The 22,907-nt window shown below is 46.6% G+C and overlaps 1 protein-coding gene across 1 annotated transcript; it reads right to left on the reverse strand.

Moving 5' to 3' along the window:
* Positions 1-5,473: 5,473 nt before the first annotated feature.
* Positions 5,474-21,476, reverse strand: KXD1 (KxDL motif containing 1). The gene is made up of 5 exons (XM_069740557.1): positions 21,339-21,476; positions 12,155-12,264; positions 7,937-8,089; positions 7,700-7,746; positions 5,474-6,166 (listed from the first exon to the last, which is right to left on the reverse strand). Exons 1-5 carry the CDS (start codon positions 21,381-21,383, stop codon positions 5,934-5,936), a joined length of 588 nt encoding a protein of 195 aa, XP_069596658.1. The 5' UTR covers positions 21,384-21,476; the 3' UTR covers positions 5,474-5,933.
* Between the last annotated feature and the right edge of the window lie 1,431 nt (positions 21,477-22,907).

A 22,907-nucleotide genomic window follows, 5' to 3' on the forward strand; every position in this document is an offset into this window, starting at 1 on the left:
CTCGCAGCTGAGGAAGAAAGTGGAGCAGGGAATAATATACAGCTCTCAATTCTTTTACATTAGAAGAATTACTATACTCCGATCTGGACCAGAGACCCTGGACCATCTGATCCCGAAAATGTGCTCCCCAACCATCAGGACTAGCATCTGCGGTAACTATATTTGAAGGAGTGATTACCCACAGGACTCCTTTTGACAGATTTCCCCAATCTAACCACCAAGTGAGGGAGTGTACCACTTCTGACGGAAGAAAAACTATCTGATCTAGACATCCCTGATTTTCAATACTCTCTTGTAATATAAATCTTTGCAGCTGCCTGGTATGAAACTGTGCCCACTCAACCGCGGGAATACAAGAAGTTAAAGACCCCAGTAATGACATGGCACTTCTCAAAGTCATACTACGCCTATTGATTGCTAAGTTCACTTTATCAATTATGGAGGTCTTTTTACTATCTGGCAGGCAACATATTTGTTCAACTGAATCTAAAAGGAGGCCAAGGAACTTCTGACATGTAACAGGCCGGAGTCTGGATTTCTCCCAATTAATAATCCAACCAAGAGATTGCAATGAAAAGGCTACCTCTTCCAATCTCTGTTCACATTGTAGGGAGTTCCTTCCTACTATTAGCAGATCATCTAGATACGGGATGACTAGTGTGTCCTTTAACCGCAAAAAAGACATTACTTCCAACAACAATTTCGTGAACACCCTCGGAGCCATAGATAGGCCAAAGGGCATTGCCCTGTACTGCAGATGACAAACCTGACCATCTATTACAACCGCTACTCTAAGAAACTGCTGGTGTAACTGGTGTATAGGCAGATGGTAGTAAGCATCCTTAAGATCCAATACCACCATGTAACAGTTGGGAAATAAATTTTTAATGGCTGACCGAATGGACTCCATTTTAAAGGCTTTAGGTCTTATGAAGGTGTTTAACTTCCTCAAATTAAATATAGTCCTAAAGGACCCATCAGGCTTAGTTATTAGAAATAAGGGAGAATAAAAGCCCCTTCCTATTTCAGATGGTGGAACTTTTATTAATACTTGTTTGGACAAAAGAGATTTGATTTCAGTTTCCAGCGCTTCTTGCTGCAGCCTGGATTTTAGGGAGGTAAGAAGAAAAGAATCCGGAGGTATTCGGATGAGGTCTAAGGTGAGACCTGACGAAATTAAATTTAAGGCCCATGTATTGGCCGTTATCTCTTTCCACTGTCCAACAAATTGCAGCAATCTACCGCCCACCGGTGGAATAGGGTTCACGGAACTTATCCGCTGGTTTGAAGGGGCGCTTGTTGAACAAATTGCCCTTCTGCCTGAACTCCCTGTTACTCCAGCGGTCTTTAAAGCCTCCTTTCCTTCCAAATGGTGGCTTCCTGAACGCCCTTCTGTAGGAAGGAATAAAGGGATTAGGAAACCCCTTTTTCCTTTCGCCCACCTTAGTGAGAATGTCATCCAGGACAGCTCCAAAGAGGTACTCACCCTGGCAGGGAATGGCACACAACTTAGCTCTGGATTGGGCGTCTCCCTTCCAGTTCTTTAGCCACAATGCTCGACGGGCCGTATTTGAGAGATTAGCTGATCTCGCTGCCAGGCGGAGTCTATTGAGGCATCAGATATAAATGCCGCAGCCCCCTTGATCAATGGAATGGAGGCTCGCAACTTCTCCCTGGACACGCCACTTCTGATGTTCTGATCTAGGTGCTCTAGCCAGACCAACATGGATCTACTAGTACATGTAGCGGAGATTGCAGGTTTAAATGCAGTCACACAGGCTTCCCACGATTTTTTGAGAAGCGCATCAGATTTTCTGTCCATTGGGTCGGACAAAGAACCCGCACCTTCTACCGGTAAAGCGGAACGGCGAGCGGTAGATGCTACAGCCGCATCAACTTTCGGTACCTTAGTCCAGGTGGCCAAGTCCTCATCATCAAAGGGGTAGCGTCTCTTACAGGATACCGGCACAAACCCCTTTTGACCCTTACCCCATTCTTTTTTGACCAGGTCCTTTATAGCCTGGTTGACTGGAAACACCTGGCCCTTTCGCTGAGAAAGACCCGCGAACATCACCTCCTGCTGGGTTTGAGGCTCTTTTAACTCAGAAACCCCCATAGTACTCCTTACGGATTTAACTAAGTTATTTATGCCATCAGTAGGAAAGCAGACATAGTCCTCTTCATCTGATGAACCTGATAACTGAGAGACATCTGACTCGACCTCCCCACTCTCTGCCGACGTGTCAGCTTTAGGCGAGGATGCTCTGCTAACTCTCCTCTCCATATTTACAGACGGACTGCCTCGTAAACTCTGAAGCTCCTCCCGAATCATAAGACGTATCTCGTTCATTTTAACGGACTCTTCCTGCCGCAGGGTGTTATCTATACAAGCCTGGCATAATTTTTTGCTATAAGCATCAGGTAAGGGCTCAGTACATATTGCACATTGCACGTGCTTGGTCTTTCCAGTCCTCTTCCCCTACAAATACATAAGGAGAGACCAACATAAGCTTTTCATAAAGCTAAATAACACTCACCCCGCAGTATCTGTATATACCGGGTCTCGGCTCATTTGTTCGGCCTGGGGTGTGCCACGGGACGACCTTCTCCCTGACTTGTCAGTGGAGTCGCTCACTTTCCCACTTCTTTTCCTGACATTCTCACTGGGTACAATTAACTCCTCCATAGGGCGCTCAGAAATCTCCTCATGGGACGACATGCTGTCTCCTTCCAAACGCACTTCCTACACAGCTGAGCTGTAATTTATAGCGCCAGTTTACTCCTTCCCCCTCCCTCTTTTTTTTTTTTTTTTACCTGTGCCGTGTGCAGTTCAGGAGGGGGGAGGATCGCTCCTAATATTCAATATGGCGGCGCCCCCGGAAGTGAAAGTGCGACTCCGGAGTTCAGGGAGCGCCGCACTGCGCACGCGCCGGCGTCCCCCAGCTTGCCGGCCGCTTTCCTCATTAAGCGCCGACCTTCCCTGTCAGGTTACACTGGAGCCTCGGGAGCGCCGCTGCACCGCGTCTGCGCCGGCGTCCCCGTCAATTGCCGGCCGCTCTCGCAATGCAGCACCGTCCCGGAAGTGACCCTGTGCCCCAGAGCCCTGGGAGCGCCACCGCACTGCGCATGTGCTGGCGTCCCTGACATTTGCCGGCCGCCTCCACCGCCATCAAGGGAATGGAGAAGCGTCGCCGATTTGCCAAGCAGTACCCGAATCAGAGGCTCCTTACCTGAGGTACTTTCCTTTGGTCACCATCTACAACGATGCCCCAGCAGGGACATTGTTGCTCTATGCTGTAGCAGATGAGGGGGGAACCAGCAGGAACCCCCGACTCTGCCATCCGTCCTGGAGCCCCTGTCTCTCAGCAGAGACGGACAGGCGGCATTCAGGCGGACTCTCCTCTTCTGTACTCCATAGAGCTCTTCTCTGTGGGTTCCCTTCTAGGAACAGGAAACCAACTGAGAAGCGAGGGGGGGCCGCCCCTTTTATCTCTCTGTAGGTTTCCTGTTCCTAGGGGCGGATCCCCTCTCTCGTGGGTGCTGTCATGGCGAATGGAAAATATGTCTTATATTCTAGGTTCTTCAAAGTAGCCACCTTTTGCTTTGATGACGGTTTTGCACACTCTTGGCATTCTCTTGATGAGCTTCAAGAGGTAGTCACTGGAAATCGTCTTCCAACAATCTTGAAGGAGTTCCCACAGATGCTTAGCACTTGTTGGCCCTTTTGCCTTCACTCTGCGGTCCAGCTCACCCCAAACCATCTCGATTGGGTTCAGGTCTGGTGACTGTAGAGGCCCCATCACTCTCCTTCTTGGTCAAATAGCCCTTACGCAGCCTGGAGGTCTGTTTGGGGTCAATGTCCTGTTGAAAAATAAATGATGATCCAACTAAACGCAAACCGGATGGAATAGCATGCCACTGCAAGATGCTTTGGTAGCCATGCTGGTTCAGTATGCCTTCACTTTTGAATTCATCCCCAACAGTGTCACCAGCAAAGCACCCCCACACCATCACACCTCCTCCTCCATGCTTCACGGTGGGAACCAGGCATGTAGAGTCCATCCGTTCACCTTTTCTGCGTCGCACAAAGACACGGTGGTTGGAACCAAAGATCTCAAATTAGAACTCATCAGACCAAAGCACAGATTTCCACTGGTCTAATGTCCATTCCTTGTGTTCTTTAGCCCAAACAAGTCTCCTATGCTTGTGGCCTGTCCTTACCAGTGGTTTCCTAGCAGCTATTTTACCACGAAGGCCTGCTGCACAAAGTCTCCTCTTAACAGTTGTTGTAGAGATGTGTCTACTGCTAGAACTATGTGTGGCATTGACCTGGTCTCTAATCTGAGCTGCGGTTAACCTGCGATTTCTGAGGCTGGTGACTCGGATAAACGTATCCTCAGAAGCAGAGGTGACTCTTGGTCTTCCTTTCCTGGGGCGGTGCTCATGTGAGCCAGTTTCTTTGTAGCGCTTGCTGGTTTTTGCAACTGCACGTGGGGACGCTTTCAAAGTTTGCCCAATTTTTCAGACTGACTGACCTTCATTTCTTAAAGTAATGATGGACACTCATTTTTCTTTACTTAGAATTTGTATTATGGCAAGAAAAAAGCAGCTAACAGTCTATTCAGTAGGACTATCAGCTGTGTATCCACCAGACTCCTGCACAACACAACTGATGGTCCCAACCCCATTTATAAGGCAAGAAATCCCACTTATTAAACCTGACAGGGCACACCTGTAGTGAAAACCATTCCCGGTGACTACCTCTTGAAGCTCATCAAGAGTGTGCAAAGCAGTCATCAAAGCAAAAGGTGGCTACTTTGAAGAACCAAGAATATAAGACATATTTCCAGTTGTTTCACACTTTTTTGTTAAGTATACAATTCCACATGTGTTAATTCATAGTTTTAGATGCCTTCAGTGTGAATGTACAATTTTCTTAGTCATGAAAATACAGAAAAATCTTTAAATGAGTTGTGTCCAAACTTTTGCTCTGTACTGAAAAAAAAAAAAATTGTACATCTTTCATACCCATGGCTTGCCACTAAGTTCTCTTTAAACAAGCTACAAAAGCCTCTTAAGATGATATGCTTTTAGAAAAAAATAAATCAATCGATCATACATCAGGTTGTATCCTTGGTCATGCTAGCAACCCCAAAGACAACAGTTTGGACATCCCATTTACAGACTCTGCATTTACCCAGGAACCAAATGATACCTAGGTGAGTGCAGGCCACATGAACTTAATGTTTTTCTGCCCTTTCCAACAGAAATGTATCCCCTGTCCAAGGGTAAGAGGCAAGGCTAAACAGCTGTTTTTAAATATACTTGTAACATATTGAAGAAGAGTCACATGCATGAATGAGATGACATGTCCTTTGAAGAGGGTAAAAAAAAAAATAGGATTACTCACTGGAAGGAATATTAGATCCAAGTAATGGTACCTCTATATTAAAAGAAAGTAAGACAGAAAGGATGTTGTAAGGTGCTATACAATGATGGTAGTGGTGGGTTACATCCCCGAGCCCCCCAAACAGCACATAATACAAACATTTATTTACAAAGGAGAAGACAAAGCATGATATTGCCATTCTGGCCATAAAACAGTATCTATAGTTTATAAAAGCTAAATTGGCGACAAGGAGAATACAGCACTGTTTGTAAAGTGGCATTTCTTGTTTTAATCTTCATTTTGAAGCATTGTGAAGTCATTTACATATAGAGAGAGGAAATATATGAAGTGCAGCTCAGAACACAGCCTTCTCCAGCAGAAGGAAGAACATGGTCTCAGCCTTGACCAATGCCTCCACAAGCAGTGGCACAGGAGTTCAGACATCCTCCCAACATATCCTCTGGGACCAGTGTGTTCATTTCAAAATTGCTGAAATCCCATTTATAGCTAAACCTTCTCAAGCGAGTTCTCCTACAACAGTGTACTAGTCCTCATGAGCCACCTCGTCATCTGTCAGAAGCTGGCCATTAGCAGATGGCGTTTCAGAGGGAGCCTGGGATAGGTCCTCAAAGTCCTGACTCATGGTCGGGGAAATGATAGACGGACTGGTATCACAGGACTCTGTGCTCTGCTCCGAAGTGGCAATAGTGGTGGCCGCACTCTTTGGGGTTGGGTCAAAGTCATCATCATCTTCTAAAATTGGAGATTCATATACATCTGTAATCAAATTATACAAAAGTGGTTTATTCATCTTATCAAAAACAAAGAAAAGGTGAAAAGTGGCAAATCAATTTTATATGAAGAGACAGGAGCGTGATATACAATTTAAAGTTATTAAGACTCAAATCTTATTTCTATGGAGAGGACAAAAGAAACCTACTGCCTTATAAGAACAAAGGGAACTGAAACTTTAACCTCCCCCAAACTGCAGCCATCCTTGCCTGGACAAACAATTGCAGCCAAGGAGATTTCTCTGAAATGCATTTAGATAAACTCTAGAAATCTGTCTTACACCATGGAAAGAGACAAAACTAATCCTGTGTCACACCCAGCCAGCTCTTCCCAGCGCAGGGAGAGATCTGCCAATATACACCAGCACTGGAGAGGCCGGTCAGGAGCAGAGCCGGACTAGTCTACAGCAATGGTCCCCGGCCACATCTGTAAAGTAGAATGTCACTGAAGCTGCTGTTAACCATTTAAGTGCTGCTGCATCCATGAGGGTAAAAATATAAAACTACCCATATGTTTTCCCTTATGACTAAAGGAACCAGAATGGTGCTGGCAATCACAGGGAGTCTCTTAGCATAGAGGAACTGCTGAGAATACAGATAGTGTATGATAAAGTGTGTGTGTGTGTGTGTGTGTGTGTAAGTGTGTGTGTGTAAGTGTGTGTGTAAGTGTGTGTGTGTAAGTGTGTGTGTGTGTGTAAGTGTGTGTGTGTAAGTGTAAGTGTGTGTAAGTGTAAGTGTGTGTAAGTGTGTGTAAGTGTAAGTGTGTGTGTGTGTAAGTGTGTGTGTGTAAGTGTGTGTGTGTGTGTGTGTAAGTGTGTGTGTGTGTGTGTGTGTGTGTGTAAGTGTGTGTGTGTAAGTGTGTGTGTAAGTGTGTGTGTGTGTAAGTGTGTGTGTGTGTAAGTGTAAGTGTGTAAGTGTAAGTGTGTAAGTGTAAGTGTGTGTGTAAGTGTGTGTGTGTAAGTGTGTGTGTGTAAGTGTGTGTAAGTGTAAGTGTGTGTGTGTAAGTGTGTGTGTGTGTGTGTAAGTGTGTGTGTGAGTAAGTGTGTGTGAAAGTGTGTGTGTGAGTAAGTGTGTGTGAGTGTGTGTAAGTGTGTGTGTGTGTAAGTGTGTGTGTGTAAGTGTGTGTGTGTGTAAGTGTGTGTGTGTGTGTAAGTGTGTGTAAGTGTGTGTGTACACACACACACACACACACACACACACACACACACACACACACTAGCCCCATGTGGCACAAAAGTCTTAATAGCTAAGCAAATAAAAGCAAACAAAAAAAGTGCCCCACCAGTGTAACCCTCCAGTCTGATATCCAGAGATGCCACTGCAACCTGAATGGCCAAAGGCAGGATGTATGAGCCCAAGCGAGTATCATGCATGGTTCCTTTTAAATTAGAGCAGGATTTGTGTACAGTACGGTATAATGTGCATAGCTTTAGGACAGCCCAGATGATCCGGTGACATTCACATTGGAGGGGCAAATTAGGGAAATCATTCATCTGTGACAATGCATTCAAGAACTTACTGCTGAAAGACTCTGGATACTGTTTTGCCAACTTCCCTTTCAACATCCTGCAGAAAAAAAAAAAAAAAAGTGATGAAAAGATCAGAGAAAGGTGGATGTTACCAGACACTCACAAATGTCTGCAGGTAAATGCAGAGTGGCTAGCCTAACCGGAGAGCAAAAGGTTCAATATGTCAGAACATTATACATCTTTATTATCAGTCCCGCCATTATTGTGGACAAAGGGCGAGCCAGCACCTTATTCTTCTAAATATCATGTCCAGATCCTTCTTCATCTCCCCCAGTGTCCTTGTGTGATGGAAGAAGCGATCGCTCATCTGTTGCAGCCGTGCATTGGATAGACTGTTAAAATTTGACAGCATTTCATTGGTCTTCTCAAAACGATCAAGCCTGAAGATAAAAACAAGCACAATTATAATCCTACTGTGTACAGTATTTTCAAATGTCAACTATCCATTTAGAGGGCCTCCAATTCAACACTGGAAAATGAGATCATAGATCTGTATAAAGGGTAACATAAGGCAACTGTGCATATCCATGTAGCGACTTACTGCAGCACGAAACCATTAAATTACTGATACAAATTGAAACTCTTAATACCAGCAGAAAGAAACAAAAGTGCTGAAAAGTCTCAACATTTACACAAGTTATTGAAAATATTGACACAATACAAAGTACTGTAAATAAAGATTTAAATAAATGCAGAGTATTCACAAAGGGGGGGGGGGGAGGGGGGTCCCCCAGCTATACATTGTTTGTGTACCTAGGGAACTCAGATAGGATGGCATGTACTTAACGAACAGAGGACCACAGAGCAGGCATAATACCCACATCAGGCGATGCACCCAAATACGGAAGTCTATATTGTGATTCCCCCTGACAAAGCTTTGGTGAAACACGCTTTGGGGCTGGGGAAATCACACTATACACTACCTTACGGCAGACTATTTGGCTATGAATTGCCACAGGAACATCAAGAACAAATGATCAAGATCTCAGGATGCTGATGGGGTTAAAGAGGGAGCCCCCACACTGTTTACCAACTAGATGCTGTAGACATTATTGACAGCAGCATTTACAGGGTTAAAGGGAACGTGCCAGCAGGATTGTGCACAGTAACTACAGACAGTGTCAGGTTGGCGCCGTTATACTGATTACAATGATACCCGGTGATGAACTCCGTCTTGTGGTTGTTGTGTAATCTTTATTTTCAATTTTGTGTTAATGGTATGCTCGTGCCCAGGGGCCGCCTGTGGGGGGGCTTCATGTGGTGCTCTGATTAGGTATTCATAATGCAGCCTGCTGACAGGTCACTGATCTTGATCTCCAAGAGCTGCTACCGCACAGACGGTGTCATCTTGGAGGAGGAAATTTTCTTCTTCTCCAAGATGGTGTTGCCGGCACCTGCGCAGTAGTAGCCATCGGACCTCTATACACACACCGATAGCTACTACTGCTTAGACACCATTTTCAAATTGAATTTTTCTTTTACGCTTTCTTAACCCTTTCATGACCTTGGGATTTTTCGTTTTTCCGTGTTCGATTTTCACTCCCCTCCTTCCCAGAGCGATAACATTTTATTTTTCTGTCAATTTGGCCATGTGAGGGCTTATTTTTTGTGGGACGAGTTGTACTTTTGAAGGACATCATTGGTTTTAGCATGTCGTGTACTAGAAAACGGGAAAAAAATTCCAAGTGCGGTGAAATTGCAAAAAAAAGTGCAATCCCACACTTGTTTTTTTGTTTGGCTTTTTTGCTAGGTTCACTAAATGCTAAAAATGACCTGCCATTATGATTCTCCAGGTCATTACGAGTTCATAGACACCTAACATGACTAGGTTATTTTTTATCTAAGTGGTGAAAAAAAATTCCAAACTTTGCTAAAATAAAAAAAAAAATTGCGCCATTTTCCGATACCCGTAGCGTCTCCATTTTTTGTGATCTGGGGTCGGTTGAGGGCTTATTTTTTGCGTGCCGAGATGACGTTTTTAATGATAGCATTTCGGTGCAGATACGTTGTTTTGATCGCCCGTTATTGCATTTTAATGCAATGTCGCGGCAACCAAAAAAACGTAATTCTGGCGTTTTGAATTTTTTTCCCGCTACGCTGTTTAGCGATCAGGTTAATGCTTTTTTTTAGTTGATAGATCGGGCGATTCTGAGCGCGGCGATACCAAATATGCGTAGATTTTATATTTTTTTTATTGATTTATTTTGATTGGGGCGAAAGGGGGGTGATTTAAACTTTTATATTTTTTTCAATATTTTTTTTTTTTTTTTTTTTTTACTTTTGCCATACTTCAATAGCCTCCATGGGAGGCTAGAAGCAGGCACAACCCGATCGCCTCTGCTACATAGCAGCGATCTGCTGTTCGCTGCTATGTAGCAGAAATGGAGGTGTGCTGTGAGCGCCGACCACAGGGTGGCGCTCACAGCCACCGGCGATCAGTAACCATAGAGGTCTCAAGGACCTCTATGGTTACTATTCTGAAGCATCGCCGACCCCCGATCATGTGACGGGGGTCGGCGATGACGTCATTTCCGGCCGCCCGGCCGGATGCGGTAGTTAAATGCCGCTGTCTGCGTTTGACAGCGGCATTTAACTAGTTAATAGGTGCGGGCAGATCGCGATTCTGCCCGCGCCTATTACGGGCACATGTCAGCTGTTCAAAACAGCTGACATGTCCCGGCTTTGGTGCGGGCTCACCGCGGAGCCCTGCATCAAAGCAGGGGATCTGACCTCGGACGTACTATCCCGTCCGAGGTCAGAAAGGGGTTAATAACATCAAGAATACTTAATAACTGGACACTAAACATGCCATTAAGCTGCAGGGCACCTGCCCGCAGAAGGGTTTTCTCATTCAGTATGTACAGATATTCATTCTGCAAACTAGGGGGCAGGTCAGTGAGGGATCAGTGACCTATCCATAGTCTTCATTATGAATACCTAAGCAGAGCACCACATGAAGACCCCCACAGGCCGCCCCAGAGCACGAGCAGATTATTAACTCAAAACTGAAAATAAAAATTAAGTAACAACCACAAGACGGATTTCATCACCAGGTATCATTAATCAGTATAATGGCACCGACCTGACACTGTGTGTAGGATACTGTGCACAATCCTGCTAACAGGTTCCCTTTAAACCGCTATAGTCGGTACGACACTGAACATGGCTGATGCAGCAAGTTGTCAGCTATACAGTACAGCTGACAGCTACAGGATTGTCACCGGTGATGCATGCTATTTTCTTATATCGCAGGTCAGTAAAAAGACGTCTTGGTGTCACTAAGGGGTTAAAATTACGTGGCTATATTGGTCATCATGCTGGTCACACAACTTGAATCAGTGCCACTTTTTGGCCTGACAGCAAAATTTTTAAGGGTGCTTTCACATTGTGTTTAGGGACACGCTCAGTGGAACATGTCTGTACCCCCTGCAATCAGGATTCGGACATATGCACTTACAGGACCATAGACTAATGGTGCAGGCATAGCAAACATTCATCATGTTCGGAGGGGTTTACCATGTCCACGCGTCTTCCTCCAGTAGGCGTACACTCCCCAAAATGATGCACATCACAGCACACATTCGCTCTGCCGGCACCATTACAGTCTACGGCCCCGTCGGTGCATGTAAATCAGACATATGCACCGACGGGGCCACCAAGTGTGTCCATAAACGCAATGTGAAAGCACTTTGTTTTTACATAATAAATATTTACGTAGTCCAACTTCAGCAAGTGCCTTCCCGCTTTCCTTTTTAATTAGATCTGGAGTACAGCCCTACACTATATGGGAGTCTTCATATGCAGCACATACAACAGCTCTACGCTGCGGATGTATGCAACGTCCAACCCGCAGCGTTTCCCGACCGTGGAAACATACCCTTATTGTAAAGAAAAACCATTTCCCTGCCTGATTTTAAGCTCGCAGAACGCAGCAGAAGTGGCCGTCCCATGATGTCCCGTCTGTATACTCTACTGCCTGTACATAGCAGAGGCCCATTCATAAGATGATCTCAGCATAGGAACATTAAACACGTCCAATGGTGGAACTTATTATTCTAAGATCTATTGATTAAAATCTACTTTGTTATTGGGAAAACCCCTGTAAGTTAATTCCAAGCAGATTAGCACAAAGACTGATACAAAGAAGTAGGACAGGAGCAGGAGACCTCCGCATCCCCTGTAGCTATGCCCTCTATGTAGTAAGGCCGATTATGCCACACAGCTGCCGAGTGCGCGCCTTCTGAAGGGACGGGACTTATCGTATCATGGTGACATACTTCATTCTATAAATCTAGACTCAATCCTCACTGACATGTTGGAAACAAGTGACAAACCCCAATCCCATGCAGACTGCTTAGAAGCGTGCAGGTAATGCTCTAGGAGTGCAACTGCTGCCATGAATAGCATTTTCTTATTTCCGTATGACAATCTCAGGAGAAACGTACATGTGCCTCTGAGCCAGTATGATGGCATTGACATCCTCAGAGTTCACCATATTCAGAATCCTGCTACAAAACACTCCCGAAGAGCTTGGTTCCATCACGTGGTCCGCAGCCTGGAAGACACAAACCATTAGAGAACAAATGTAATCTCATATATCCAAGCTCCCGATTAATGTGGAGTGGTGCATGGAAAGGAGATGGGGTGTAGGAGGGGGACATCGCATTCTGCCGACTAGCATCCAAGGCACCCACAATTGTTAGAGCCTCTGGACATTCTGCACCTTGTTGTGAATTCACCAAGTCTAGCATGTGGTACTGCAGTCACATGATCCAGGGCTCACTGGACACAGACTGGAAGAGCAGATCGCCATTCAGTGAACAACAGCCTGCAGAAAGGTCCAGGGTGTGTGGCTAAGGCTACTTTCACACTAGCGTTGTTTGCTGTACGTCGCAATGCGTCGTTTTGGAGAAAAAACGCATCCTACAAAGTTGCCCGCAGGATGGGTTTTTTCTCCATAGACTTGCATTAGCGACGCATTGCGACGTATTGCCACACGTCGCATCCGTTACATGTAACGTTTTTTGTGCGGAGTCCGCCATTTCCGACCGCGCATGCGCGGCCGGAACTCCGCCCCCTCCTCCCCGGACATTACAATGGGGCAGCGGATGCGTTGAAAAACTGCATCCGCTGCCCCCGTTGTGCTACATCAATCACACTGTCCGTCAATACGTCAAGCTGACGCATGGCGACGGCCCCGTATCGACGCAAGTGTGAAAGTAGCCTTCATTAAGTAACTTGTTTTAATCACATCTAACGTAGGCTCTATTAAATTACCTTTAAAGAACACCTTTATGCCCCCCATAAGTCAATAGTTCCTGCGAGAAGAAACTTTGCAATACACCTTATTAGAGAAAACTCATTGATAAGATCTGCCTTCGATTAATACAGATTTTCACCATTGGATAGAACTTTATGAGCACAAACTACCATCTCCTGTCTCCGTAATGTGAGAGCTGAATACTAGTGATGAGCGAATATACTCTTTACTCGAGATTTCCGGAGCACGCTCGGGTGAACTCGAGTATTTTTTAGTGCTCGGAGATTTAGTTTTCATCGCCAGCTGAATGATTTACATCTGTTAGCCAGAATAAGTACATGTGGGGGTTGCCTGGTTGCTAGAGAATCCCCACATGTAATCAAGCTGGCTAAGGCTACTTTCACACTAGCGTCAGAATCTCCCCGTCGCAATGCATCGGGAAGAGATTCCGACGCTAGCGTTTAACGCATTGCACAACGGAGGCAGCGGATGCATTTCTCCGGCGCATCCGCTGCCCCATTGTAAGGTGCAGGGAGGTGGGGGCGGAGTTCCGGCCGCGCATGCGCGGTCGGAAAAAGCGGTCCGCCAGGAGCAAAAAATGTTACATGTAGCGTTTTTTGCTCCCGACGGTCCGCAGAAGCACGACGCATCCGTCGCACGACGGATGCGACGTGTGGCAATCCGTCGTCAATACAAGTCTATGGGGAAAAAAAACGCATCCTGCAAGCACTTTTGCAGGATGCGTTTTTTCTGCAAAACGACGCATTGCGGCGGATTGCAGTTAACGCTAGTGTGAAAGTAGCCTAACAGATGCAAATCATTCAGCTGCAGCAAGAAAAACTAAATCTCCAAGCACTAAAAAAATACTGGAAGGACACCCAAGCATGCTCGGGAAATCTCGAGTAACGAGTATATTCGCTCATCACTACTGAACACAGAACTTACCCATGAAATGATAGTGAGAGATCAGCCCAGGATGAGAGAAAGCGAAATTCTGACACACAGAACTTAAAGGGCTTGTACCAAGTGATTGGTGAGAGTATGACTGCTGGGACTCCCACCGAACTTGAAATCATGGCTCAGCGGTACACCATCAAGATTGCATATACTACTCTATTCATTGTCTGTGGGATAGCTGGACATAACAGCACTGGACTCAGCTATGCGCTGTAGTCCCATAGGCAATGAATTGAGTAATGGACCTGCCTTCTTGATGGCGCACTGCAGAGCCATGTTTTTGGGATCCTAGGGAGTCCCAGCAGTCAGACGCACACAAATTAGCAGTTACCCATGCTACTGACGGGTTCCCTTTAACCTTTGGGTATAAACCCGTCAGCAGGACTGTGCAGTGTAATCTACAGTGTCAGGTCACCGCCGTTATACTGATTAATGATATCTTGAGTGATGAAATCCGTCTTGTGGTTGTTTAATCTTTAGGGTACCGTCACACTATACGATTTACCTACGATCACGACTAGCGATATGACCTGGCCGTGATCGTAGGTAAATCGTAGTGTGGTCGCTGGGGAGCTGTCACACAGACAGCTCTCCAGCGACCAACGATGCCGAGGTACCCGGGTAACCAGGGTAAACATCGGGTTACTAAGCGCAGGACCGCGCTTAGTAACCCAATGTTTACCCTGGTTACAAGCCTAAAACTAAAAAAAAAAAAAAAAAAAACAGCACATACTTACATTCTGGTGTCTGTCAGGTCCCTTGCCGTCTGCTTCCCGCACTGTGACTGCCGGCCGTAAAGTGAAAGTGAAAGCACGTCACCGCTGTGCTCTGCTTTCACTTTACGGCCGGCAGTCACAGTGCGGGAAGCAGACGGCAAGGGACCTGACGGACACCAGAATGTAAGTATGTGCTGTTTTTTTTTTTTTAGTTTTACGCTTGTAACCAGGGTAAACATCAGGTTACTAAGCGCGGTCCTGCGCTTAGTAACCTGATGTTTACCCTGGTTACAAGCGAACGCATCGCTAGATCAGTGTCACACACACACCAATCTGGCGATGCCAGCGGGAGATCCAGCGATGAAACAAAGTTCCAAACGATCTGCTACGACGTACGATTCTCAGCAGGATCCCTGATCGCTGCTGCGTGTCAGACACAGCGATATCGTAACGATATCGCTGGAACGTCACGAATCGTACCGTCGTAGCGATCGAAATGGCAATGTGTGATGGTACCCTTATTTGCAGCTTTGAGTCAATGATATGCTCAAGCCCTTGGGGAGGGTGGGGAACACACTCCTTCTGCAGGCAGGCATTGGCGGTGGTGCCAGCGCATGATCACATACACAATGTATACGTAATCCTTTTCTCTTTCATGTTATCCATAAATGCATTTAAATAAAACCCCAAAAAAACAAAAAACAGTAGAAAATTGAAAATAGTAGCACCAGCCACGGCCTGCGCCGCAGCTATCGGATCAATTTGCCATTTTCAAACGGATTTCTTTTTTTAATTAATTTATGGATAACAAACAAATTAATGACATACCCATAGATGCGATGATGCTGCAGCGCAGGTGCCAGAGCCACCGCCTGCCTGCATACAGACAGTTGTGCTCAAAAGTTTACGTACCCTGGCAGAATTTTTGCCTTTTTTCAGAGAATATGAACGATAAAACCCAAACTTTGTCTCCACTCGTGGTTAGTGGTTGGGTGAAGCCATTTATTGTCAAACTACTGTGTATTCTCTTTTTAAATCATAATGACAACCCAAAACATCCAAATGACCCTGATCAAAATATCACACACCCTGGTGATTTTGGCCTGATAATATGCACAGAAGTCGACACAAATGGGTTTGAATGGCTACTAAAGGTAACATCCTCACCTGTGACCTGTTTGCTTGTTATCAGTGTGTGTGCATAAAAGGTGAGTGAGTTTCTGGGATCCAGACAGACTCTTGCATCTTTCATCCAGCCACTGACGTTTCTGGATTGTGAGTCATGGGAAAAGCAAAAGAATTGTCAACGGAGCTACAGGAAAAGGTACTTGAACTGCATAAAACAGGAAAGGGATGCAAAAAGATATCCAAAGAATTGACAATGCCAGTCAGCAGCATTCAAACTGATTAACAAATGGAAAATCAGGGGATCGGTAAAAAACAAAACCACGGTCAGGTAGACCAACAAAAATGTTGTCCACAACTGTGAGGAAAATTGTTTGGGATTCAAAGAAAAGCACACAAACAACATCAGCTGAAATATAGGACTCTCTGAAAACTAGCGGTTGTTTCAAGATGCACAATAAGGAGGCACTGGAAGAAAAATGGGCTGCATCGTCGAGTTGCCAGAAGAAAGCCATTACTGTGCAAATGCCACAAAGTATCTCGCCTACAATACGCAAAACAGCACAAAAAGACAAGCCTCAAAACTTCTGGAGCAAGGTAAATTGGAGTGATGAGACCAAAATTGAACTTTTAGGCCACAACCAAAAACGTTACATTTGGAGAAAGGTCAACAAGGCCTATGATGAAAGGAACACCATTCCTACTGTAAAACACGGAGGTGGATCGCTAATGTGTTGGGAATGTGTGAGCTACAAAGGCACAGGAAACTTGGTAAAAGCTGAAGGAAATATGAATGCAGAATGTTATCAGCAAATACTGGAGGCAAATTTGCACTCGTCAGCCCAGAAGCTTCGCATGTGACATACTTGGATGTTCCAACATAACAATGATCCAAACTACAAGGCCAAGTCGACCTGTCATTGGCTACAGCAGAACAAAGTGAAGGTTCTGGAGTGGCCATCTCAGTCTCCTGACCTCAATATCATTGAGCCACTCTGGGGAGATCTCAAGTGCACAGTTCATGCTAGACAGGCCAATTTACAGGAACCGGAGGCTTTTTGCCAAGAAAAGTGTGCAGCTTTACCATCTGAGAAAATAAAGAACTTCATCCACAACTACCACAAAAGACTTCAAGCTGTCATTGATGTTAGAGGGGGCAATACATGGTATTAAGAAATGGGGTATGTGAACTTTTGATCAGGGTCATTTGGATGTTTTGGGTTGTCATTATGATTTAAAAAGAGAAAACACCGTAGTTTGACAAATGGCTTCACCCAACCACTAGCCATGAGTGGACAAAAGGTTTTGGAGTTATTCATATTCTCTGAAAAAAGGCCAAAAATGCAAAAATTCTGGGGTATGTAAACTTTTGAGGACAACTATATCTATATATTTATTATTCATTATGTAAACTAGGGGGCGGGGCAGTGAGGGATCAGTGACCTGTCAGCGGTCTGCATTATGAATACCTAATCAGAACACCAAATAAAGACCCCCACAGGCCGCCCTGGGGTACAAGCATATCATGAACACAAAACTGAAAATACAGATGACAACAACCACAAGACGGATATTAACTAAGGTAGCTTTAATCAGTATAAGGGTATGTGCACACGCATTTTTTAGGGCTGCGGATTTTTCCGCAGCGGATTTGAGAAATCCACAGGTAGAAGGCACTGCGTTTTACCTGCAGATTTACAGCGGTTTTATGCAGATTCCACCTGCAGTTTTACACCTGCGGATTCCTATTGTGGAGCATGTGTAAACCGCAATGGAAGAATTGACATGCTGCGGAATGTAACCCGCAGTGTTTCTGCGCGTTTTTTTCCACAGCATGGGCATGCGGATTGCGTTTTCCATAGGTTTACATTGTACTGTAAACGCATGGAAAGCTGCTGTGGACTCGCAGCTGCAGATCCGGTGCAGACCCGCAGCAAAATCCGCAACGTGTGCACATAGCCTAACAGCGCCGACCTGACAAGTGTCTGTAGGTTACTCAGCACAATCCTGCTGACAGGTTCCCTTTAAAATTTCTCACCTTTTTAAAATGGCTATTTGGAAGAAAAAAGTTAAAGCGCCTACCAAGGGTTGCCAGTTATACTTTTAGGATATGTGCACACGTTGCGGATTCTCTGCGGATCCACAGCGTTTTTTGAGGTGCAGAAACGCTGCAGATCCGCAATTGATTTACAGTACAATGTAAGTCAATGAGAAAAAAAAAATGCTGTGCACACGTTGCGGAAAATCTGCTGCGGAAACGCTGCGGTTTAAAAGAAGTAGCATGTCACTTTTTTGTGAATCTGCAGCGTTTTTGTACCCATTCCATTATAGAAAACCGCAGGGGTAAAAAACGCAGCAAATCCGCAAGAAAACCGCAGGTGTGTTTTCTGCCAGGAGAGGCAGAATCCGCACCAGAAATTCCTAAGCCTAAGCTGCAACGTGTGCACTTACGGAGATAGTTTTAGTTTTGCTGTAGTGCTAAACTTTTAAGGGATAACAGGATTTGCAGCCAGGCTAGGCTGAAGTAGCAGCTCAGAAACTGATCGGATACAGCAGCACTTCCAGTGGTCACTTCTACAACAAAAAATATTCCAATACGGAAAAAGCAAAAATTACCAATCTTCACGTTTACAAAGATGAACTCAAAATGAAAGTTATCCTAATTCATCAGAAAAACAGACAAAAAAAAAAAAAAATACAGGAATAAAAGTTTAATCACAAGACGAGGAGCGGCAGCGCTAGGCATGGACCAGATGGGCAACAAGTCTTATTTCTACAAGGTGCAGGAGGATCGGGCACAATCACTGGTTGAACACAGGTATACATCGCCTTCTCAGCACTAGCTGACAGAAGTCTAGCAAGAAGTTGGCCACACTGGGCATGGCATGGGCAGACATTATTATTCCATACACCTATAGGTAGTAACTGCAAAGCTGCAATCATAGGACCTTTCTACACATCTGAACCGTGGCTCACCGGGACACATTAACCACAGCGGCGCCCCCTACATGGAAGCAGCAGTCATAACACCTCTCCGCCCATCTGATGATCACAGGGTGACAGGGCACAGGTACCCTCCCTGGTGCCCCCTACATGGAAGCAGCAGTCATAACACCTCTCCGCCCATCTGATGATCACAGGGTGACAGGGCACAGGTACCCTCCCTGGTGCCCCCTACATGGAAGCAGCAGTCATAACACCTCTCCGCCCATCTGATGATCACAGGGTGACAGGGCACAGGTAGCCTCCCTGGTGCCCCCTACATGGAAGCAGCAGTCATAACACCTCTCTGCCCATCTGATGGTCACAGGGTGACAGGGCACAGGTACCCTCCCTGGTGCCCCCTACATGGAAGCAGCAGTCATAACACCTCTCCGCCCATCTGATGATCACAGGGTGACAGGGCACAGGTACCCTCCCTGGTGCCCCCTACATGGAAGCAGCAGTCATAACACCTCTCTGCCCATCTGATGATCACAGGGTGACAGGGCACAGGTACCCTCCCTGGTGCCCCCTACATGGAAGCAGCAGTCATAACACCTCTCCGCCCATCTGATGATCACAGGGTGACAGGGCACAGGTACCCTCCCTGGTGCCCCCTACATGGAAGCAGCAGTCATAACACCTCTCTGCCCATCTGATGGTCACAGGGTGACAGGGCACAGGTACCCTCCCTGGTGCCCCCTACATGGAAGCAGCAGTCATAACACCTCTCCGCCCATCTGATGATCACAGGGTGACAGGGCACAGGTACCCTCCCTGGTGCCCCCTACATGGAAGCAGCAGTCATAACACCTCTCCGCCCATCTGATGATCACAGGGTGACAGGGCACAGGTACCTTCCCTGGTGCCCCCTACATGTGAGGCTGCAATCATAAGACCTCTCTGCCCATGTGATGATCACAGGTACCCTCCCTGGTGTCCCCCACATGTGAGGCTGCAATCATAAGACCTCTCTACCCATCTGATCACAGGGTGACAGGGCACAGGTACCCTCCCTGGTGCCCCCCTACATGTGAGGCTGCAATCATAAGACCTCTCTAACCATCTGATGATCACAGGGTGACAGGGCACAGGTACCCTCCCTGGTGCCCCCCACATGTGAGGCTGCAATCATAAGACCTCTCTGCCCATCTGATGGTCACAGGGTGACAGGGCACAGGTACCCTCCCTGGTGCCCCCAACATGTGAGGCTGCAATCATAACACCTCTCCGCCCATCTGATGATCACAGGATGACAGGGCACAGGTACCCTCCCTGGTGCCCCCTACATGGAAGCAGCAGTCATAACACCTCTCCGCCCATCTGATGATCACAGGGTGACAGGGCACAGGTACCCTCCCTGGTGCCCCCTACATGGAAGCAGCAGTCATAACACCTCTCCGCCCATCTGATGATCACAGGGTGACAGGGCACAGGTACCTTCCCTGGTGCCCCCTACATGTGAGGCTGCAATCATAAGACCTCTCTGCCCATCTGATGATCACAGGGTAACAGGGCACAGGTACCCTCCCTGGTGTCCCCCACATGTGAGGCTGCAATCATAAGACCTCTCTAACCATCTGATGATCACAGGGTGACAGGGCACAGGTACCCTCCCTGGTGCCCCCAACATGTGAGGCTGCAATCATAAGACCTCTCTGCCCATCTGATGGTCACAGGGTGACAGGGCACAGGTACCCTCCCTGGTGCCCCCAACATGTGAGGCTGCAATCATAAGACCTCTCTACCCATCTGATCACAGGGTGACAGGGCACAGGTACCCTCCCTGGTGCCCCCCTACATGTGAGGCTGCAATCATAAGACCTCTCTAACCATCTGATGATCACAGGGTGACAGGGCACAGGTACCCTCCCTGATGCCCCCAACATGTGAGGCTGCAATCATAAGACCTCTCTGCCCATCTGATGGTCACAGGGTGACAGGGCACAGGTACTCTCCCTGGTGCCCCCAACATGTGAGGCTGCAATCATAAGACCTCTCTGCCCATCTGATGGTCACAGGGTGACAGGGCACAGGTACCCTTCCTGGTGCCCCCAACATGTGAGGCTGCAATCATAAGACCTCTCTACCCATCTGATCACAGGGTGACAGGGCACAGGTACCCTCCCTGGTGCCCCCCTACATGTGAGGCTGCAATCATAAGACCTCTCTAACCAGCTGATGATCACAGGGTGACAGGGCACAGGTACCCTCCCTGGTGCCCCCAACATGTGAGGCTGCAATCATAAGACCTCTCTGCCCATCTGATGACAAAGGCTCACAGAGGGTACAGGGCACATGTCACCCACCAGTCGTGCCCCTACAAGTAGTGCATGTCAAACTGCAGTCATACGTTTCTCTGCTGACACTGTGTGATGGGGCACATGTTGCCCAGCGGTGGAGCCCCCTACTGGTAGCAGGAGATGCTGCCATCAGAAGCCCTCTGGACGTCTCCTGCAGGGACAGCCTCTAGCAGTCCCTGAACACTCTGCCTTTGCAGAACTTCTGCCCCACATGGTATTGTGTAGATGTGCGCCACCGTCCAGACACATCACCGCACTGCACAGCCGCATCATGCACACCAGTCACCGAATGCGGCTGCTTCCCCCGGGACTCGGGCAGGTCCTGGCTCATGTCTCAGCACCTCTCCCCGGACACGCAGCCTCCGCCGGCAATCCTCCCACTTCCTAGTTCCACTTGTAATGCTCCGTCTCATTGGTCACTTCCTGCTGCCCGCAGATTGGCTCCTGGCTCTCCTTGCCCCGCCCACTGCCCCTTTAACCGTTTGCGAGCGTGCGGTGACGTGCTGCACACGTGCGTCCCGAGCTGTCCGTGTAAACAAGGGTCGGAGCTCCCGGGCTCACGGTGGTTTGCAGCAGCAGGTTCCTAGTCCCAGCATGTTTTTATGGTTCTAAAGTAATTATAAGGCCGCCGTCACACATGCGAGTTTTACGGACGTAAGAGCGCAGAATCTACGTCCGTAAAACTCGCAAAAAATACGGCACAATTATTCTCTATGCCCCTGCTCCTATTTGCCGTATTTTACTGATCAGTATTATACGGCTTTCTACGGCCGTACAAAATCGCAGCATGCTGCGTTTGTCACCGTACTGCGCAAGAAATACGCCAATGAAAGTCTATGGAAGCGTGAAAAATACGGATTACACACGGACAAGCAGTGTGACTTGCGAGAAATACGCAGCGCTGTTAGAGAGAAAAGCCGGTAATTCAGTGCGGTGTACAGTAAAATCACACTGACAGCTTACAGTCCAATAGATATAATAAATGTGTACACATAGAATAGGTATATATATATATATGTCAGTGAACACATATATGTATATATATTAATATTTATTCCAGCGCTATACAGCTTGAAAGCCGGTAATTCAATTACCGGCTTTTTCCTTCTCCTTCCTAAAACCCGACATGATTTGAGACATGGTTTACATACAGTAAACCATGTCTTCTCTCCATTTTTTTTGCAGATTCCACACTACTAATGTCAGTAGTGTGTATCTGCAAAATTTGGCCGTTCTAGCTCTTAAAATAAAGGGTTAACTGGCGGAAAAAATTGGCGTGGGCTCCCGCGCAATTTTCTCCGCCAGAGTAGTAAAGCCAGTGACTGAGGGCAGATATTAATAGCCTGGAGAGGGTCCACGGTTATTGGCCCCCCCCTGGCTAAAAATATCTGCCCCCAGCCACCCCAGAAAAGGCACATCTGGAAGATGAGCCTATTCTGGCACTTGGCCACTCTCTTCCCATTCCCGTGTAGCGGTGGGATATGGGGTAATGAAGGGTTAATGCCACCTTGCTATTGTAAGGTGACATTAAGCCTAATTAATAATGGAGAGGCGTCAATTATGACACCTATCCATTATTAATCCAATTGTAGTGAAGGGTTAAATAAAACACAAACACATTCTTTAAAATTATTTTAATGAAATAAAAACAATGGTTGTTGTAGTATTTTATTCAACGCCCAATCCAGTCACTGAAGACCCTCGTTCTGTGAGTAAAGAAACATAATAAACCAACAATATACTTACCCTCCGCAGATCTGTAACGTCCAACGATGTAAATCCTTCTGAAGGGGTTAAAACATTTTGCAGCAAGGAGCTGTGCTAATGCAGGCTGCTCCTCGCTGCAAAACCCCAG

The sequence above is a fragment of the Ranitomeya imitator genome, chromosome 1 (assembly GCF_032444005.1).
Source record: "Ranitomeya imitator isolate aRanImi1 chromosome 1, aRanImi1.pri, whole genome shotgun sequence".
Taxonomy (NCBI): Eukaryota; Metazoa; Chordata; class Amphibia; order Anura; family Dendrobatidae; genus Ranitomeya; species Ranitomeya imitator.

What these genes read in the sequence shown, in the direction of transcription:
- KXD1 (XM_069740557.1), bottom strand. Translation starts at nt 21,383, where the DNA reads ATGAGCCAGGACCTGCCCGAGTCCCGGGGGAAGCAGCCGCATTCG. An exon ending in GGGGGAAGCAGCCGCATTCG is followed by an intron (nt 12,265 to 21,338) that starts GTGACTGGTGTG and finishes TGTGTCTTCCAG; the next exon opens with GCTGCGGACCACGTGATGGA. An exon ending in GTATCCAGAGTCTTTCAGCA is followed by an intron (nt 6,167 to 7,699) that starts GTAAGTTCTTGA and finishes ATTTGATTACAG; the next exon opens with ATGTATATGAATCTCCAATT.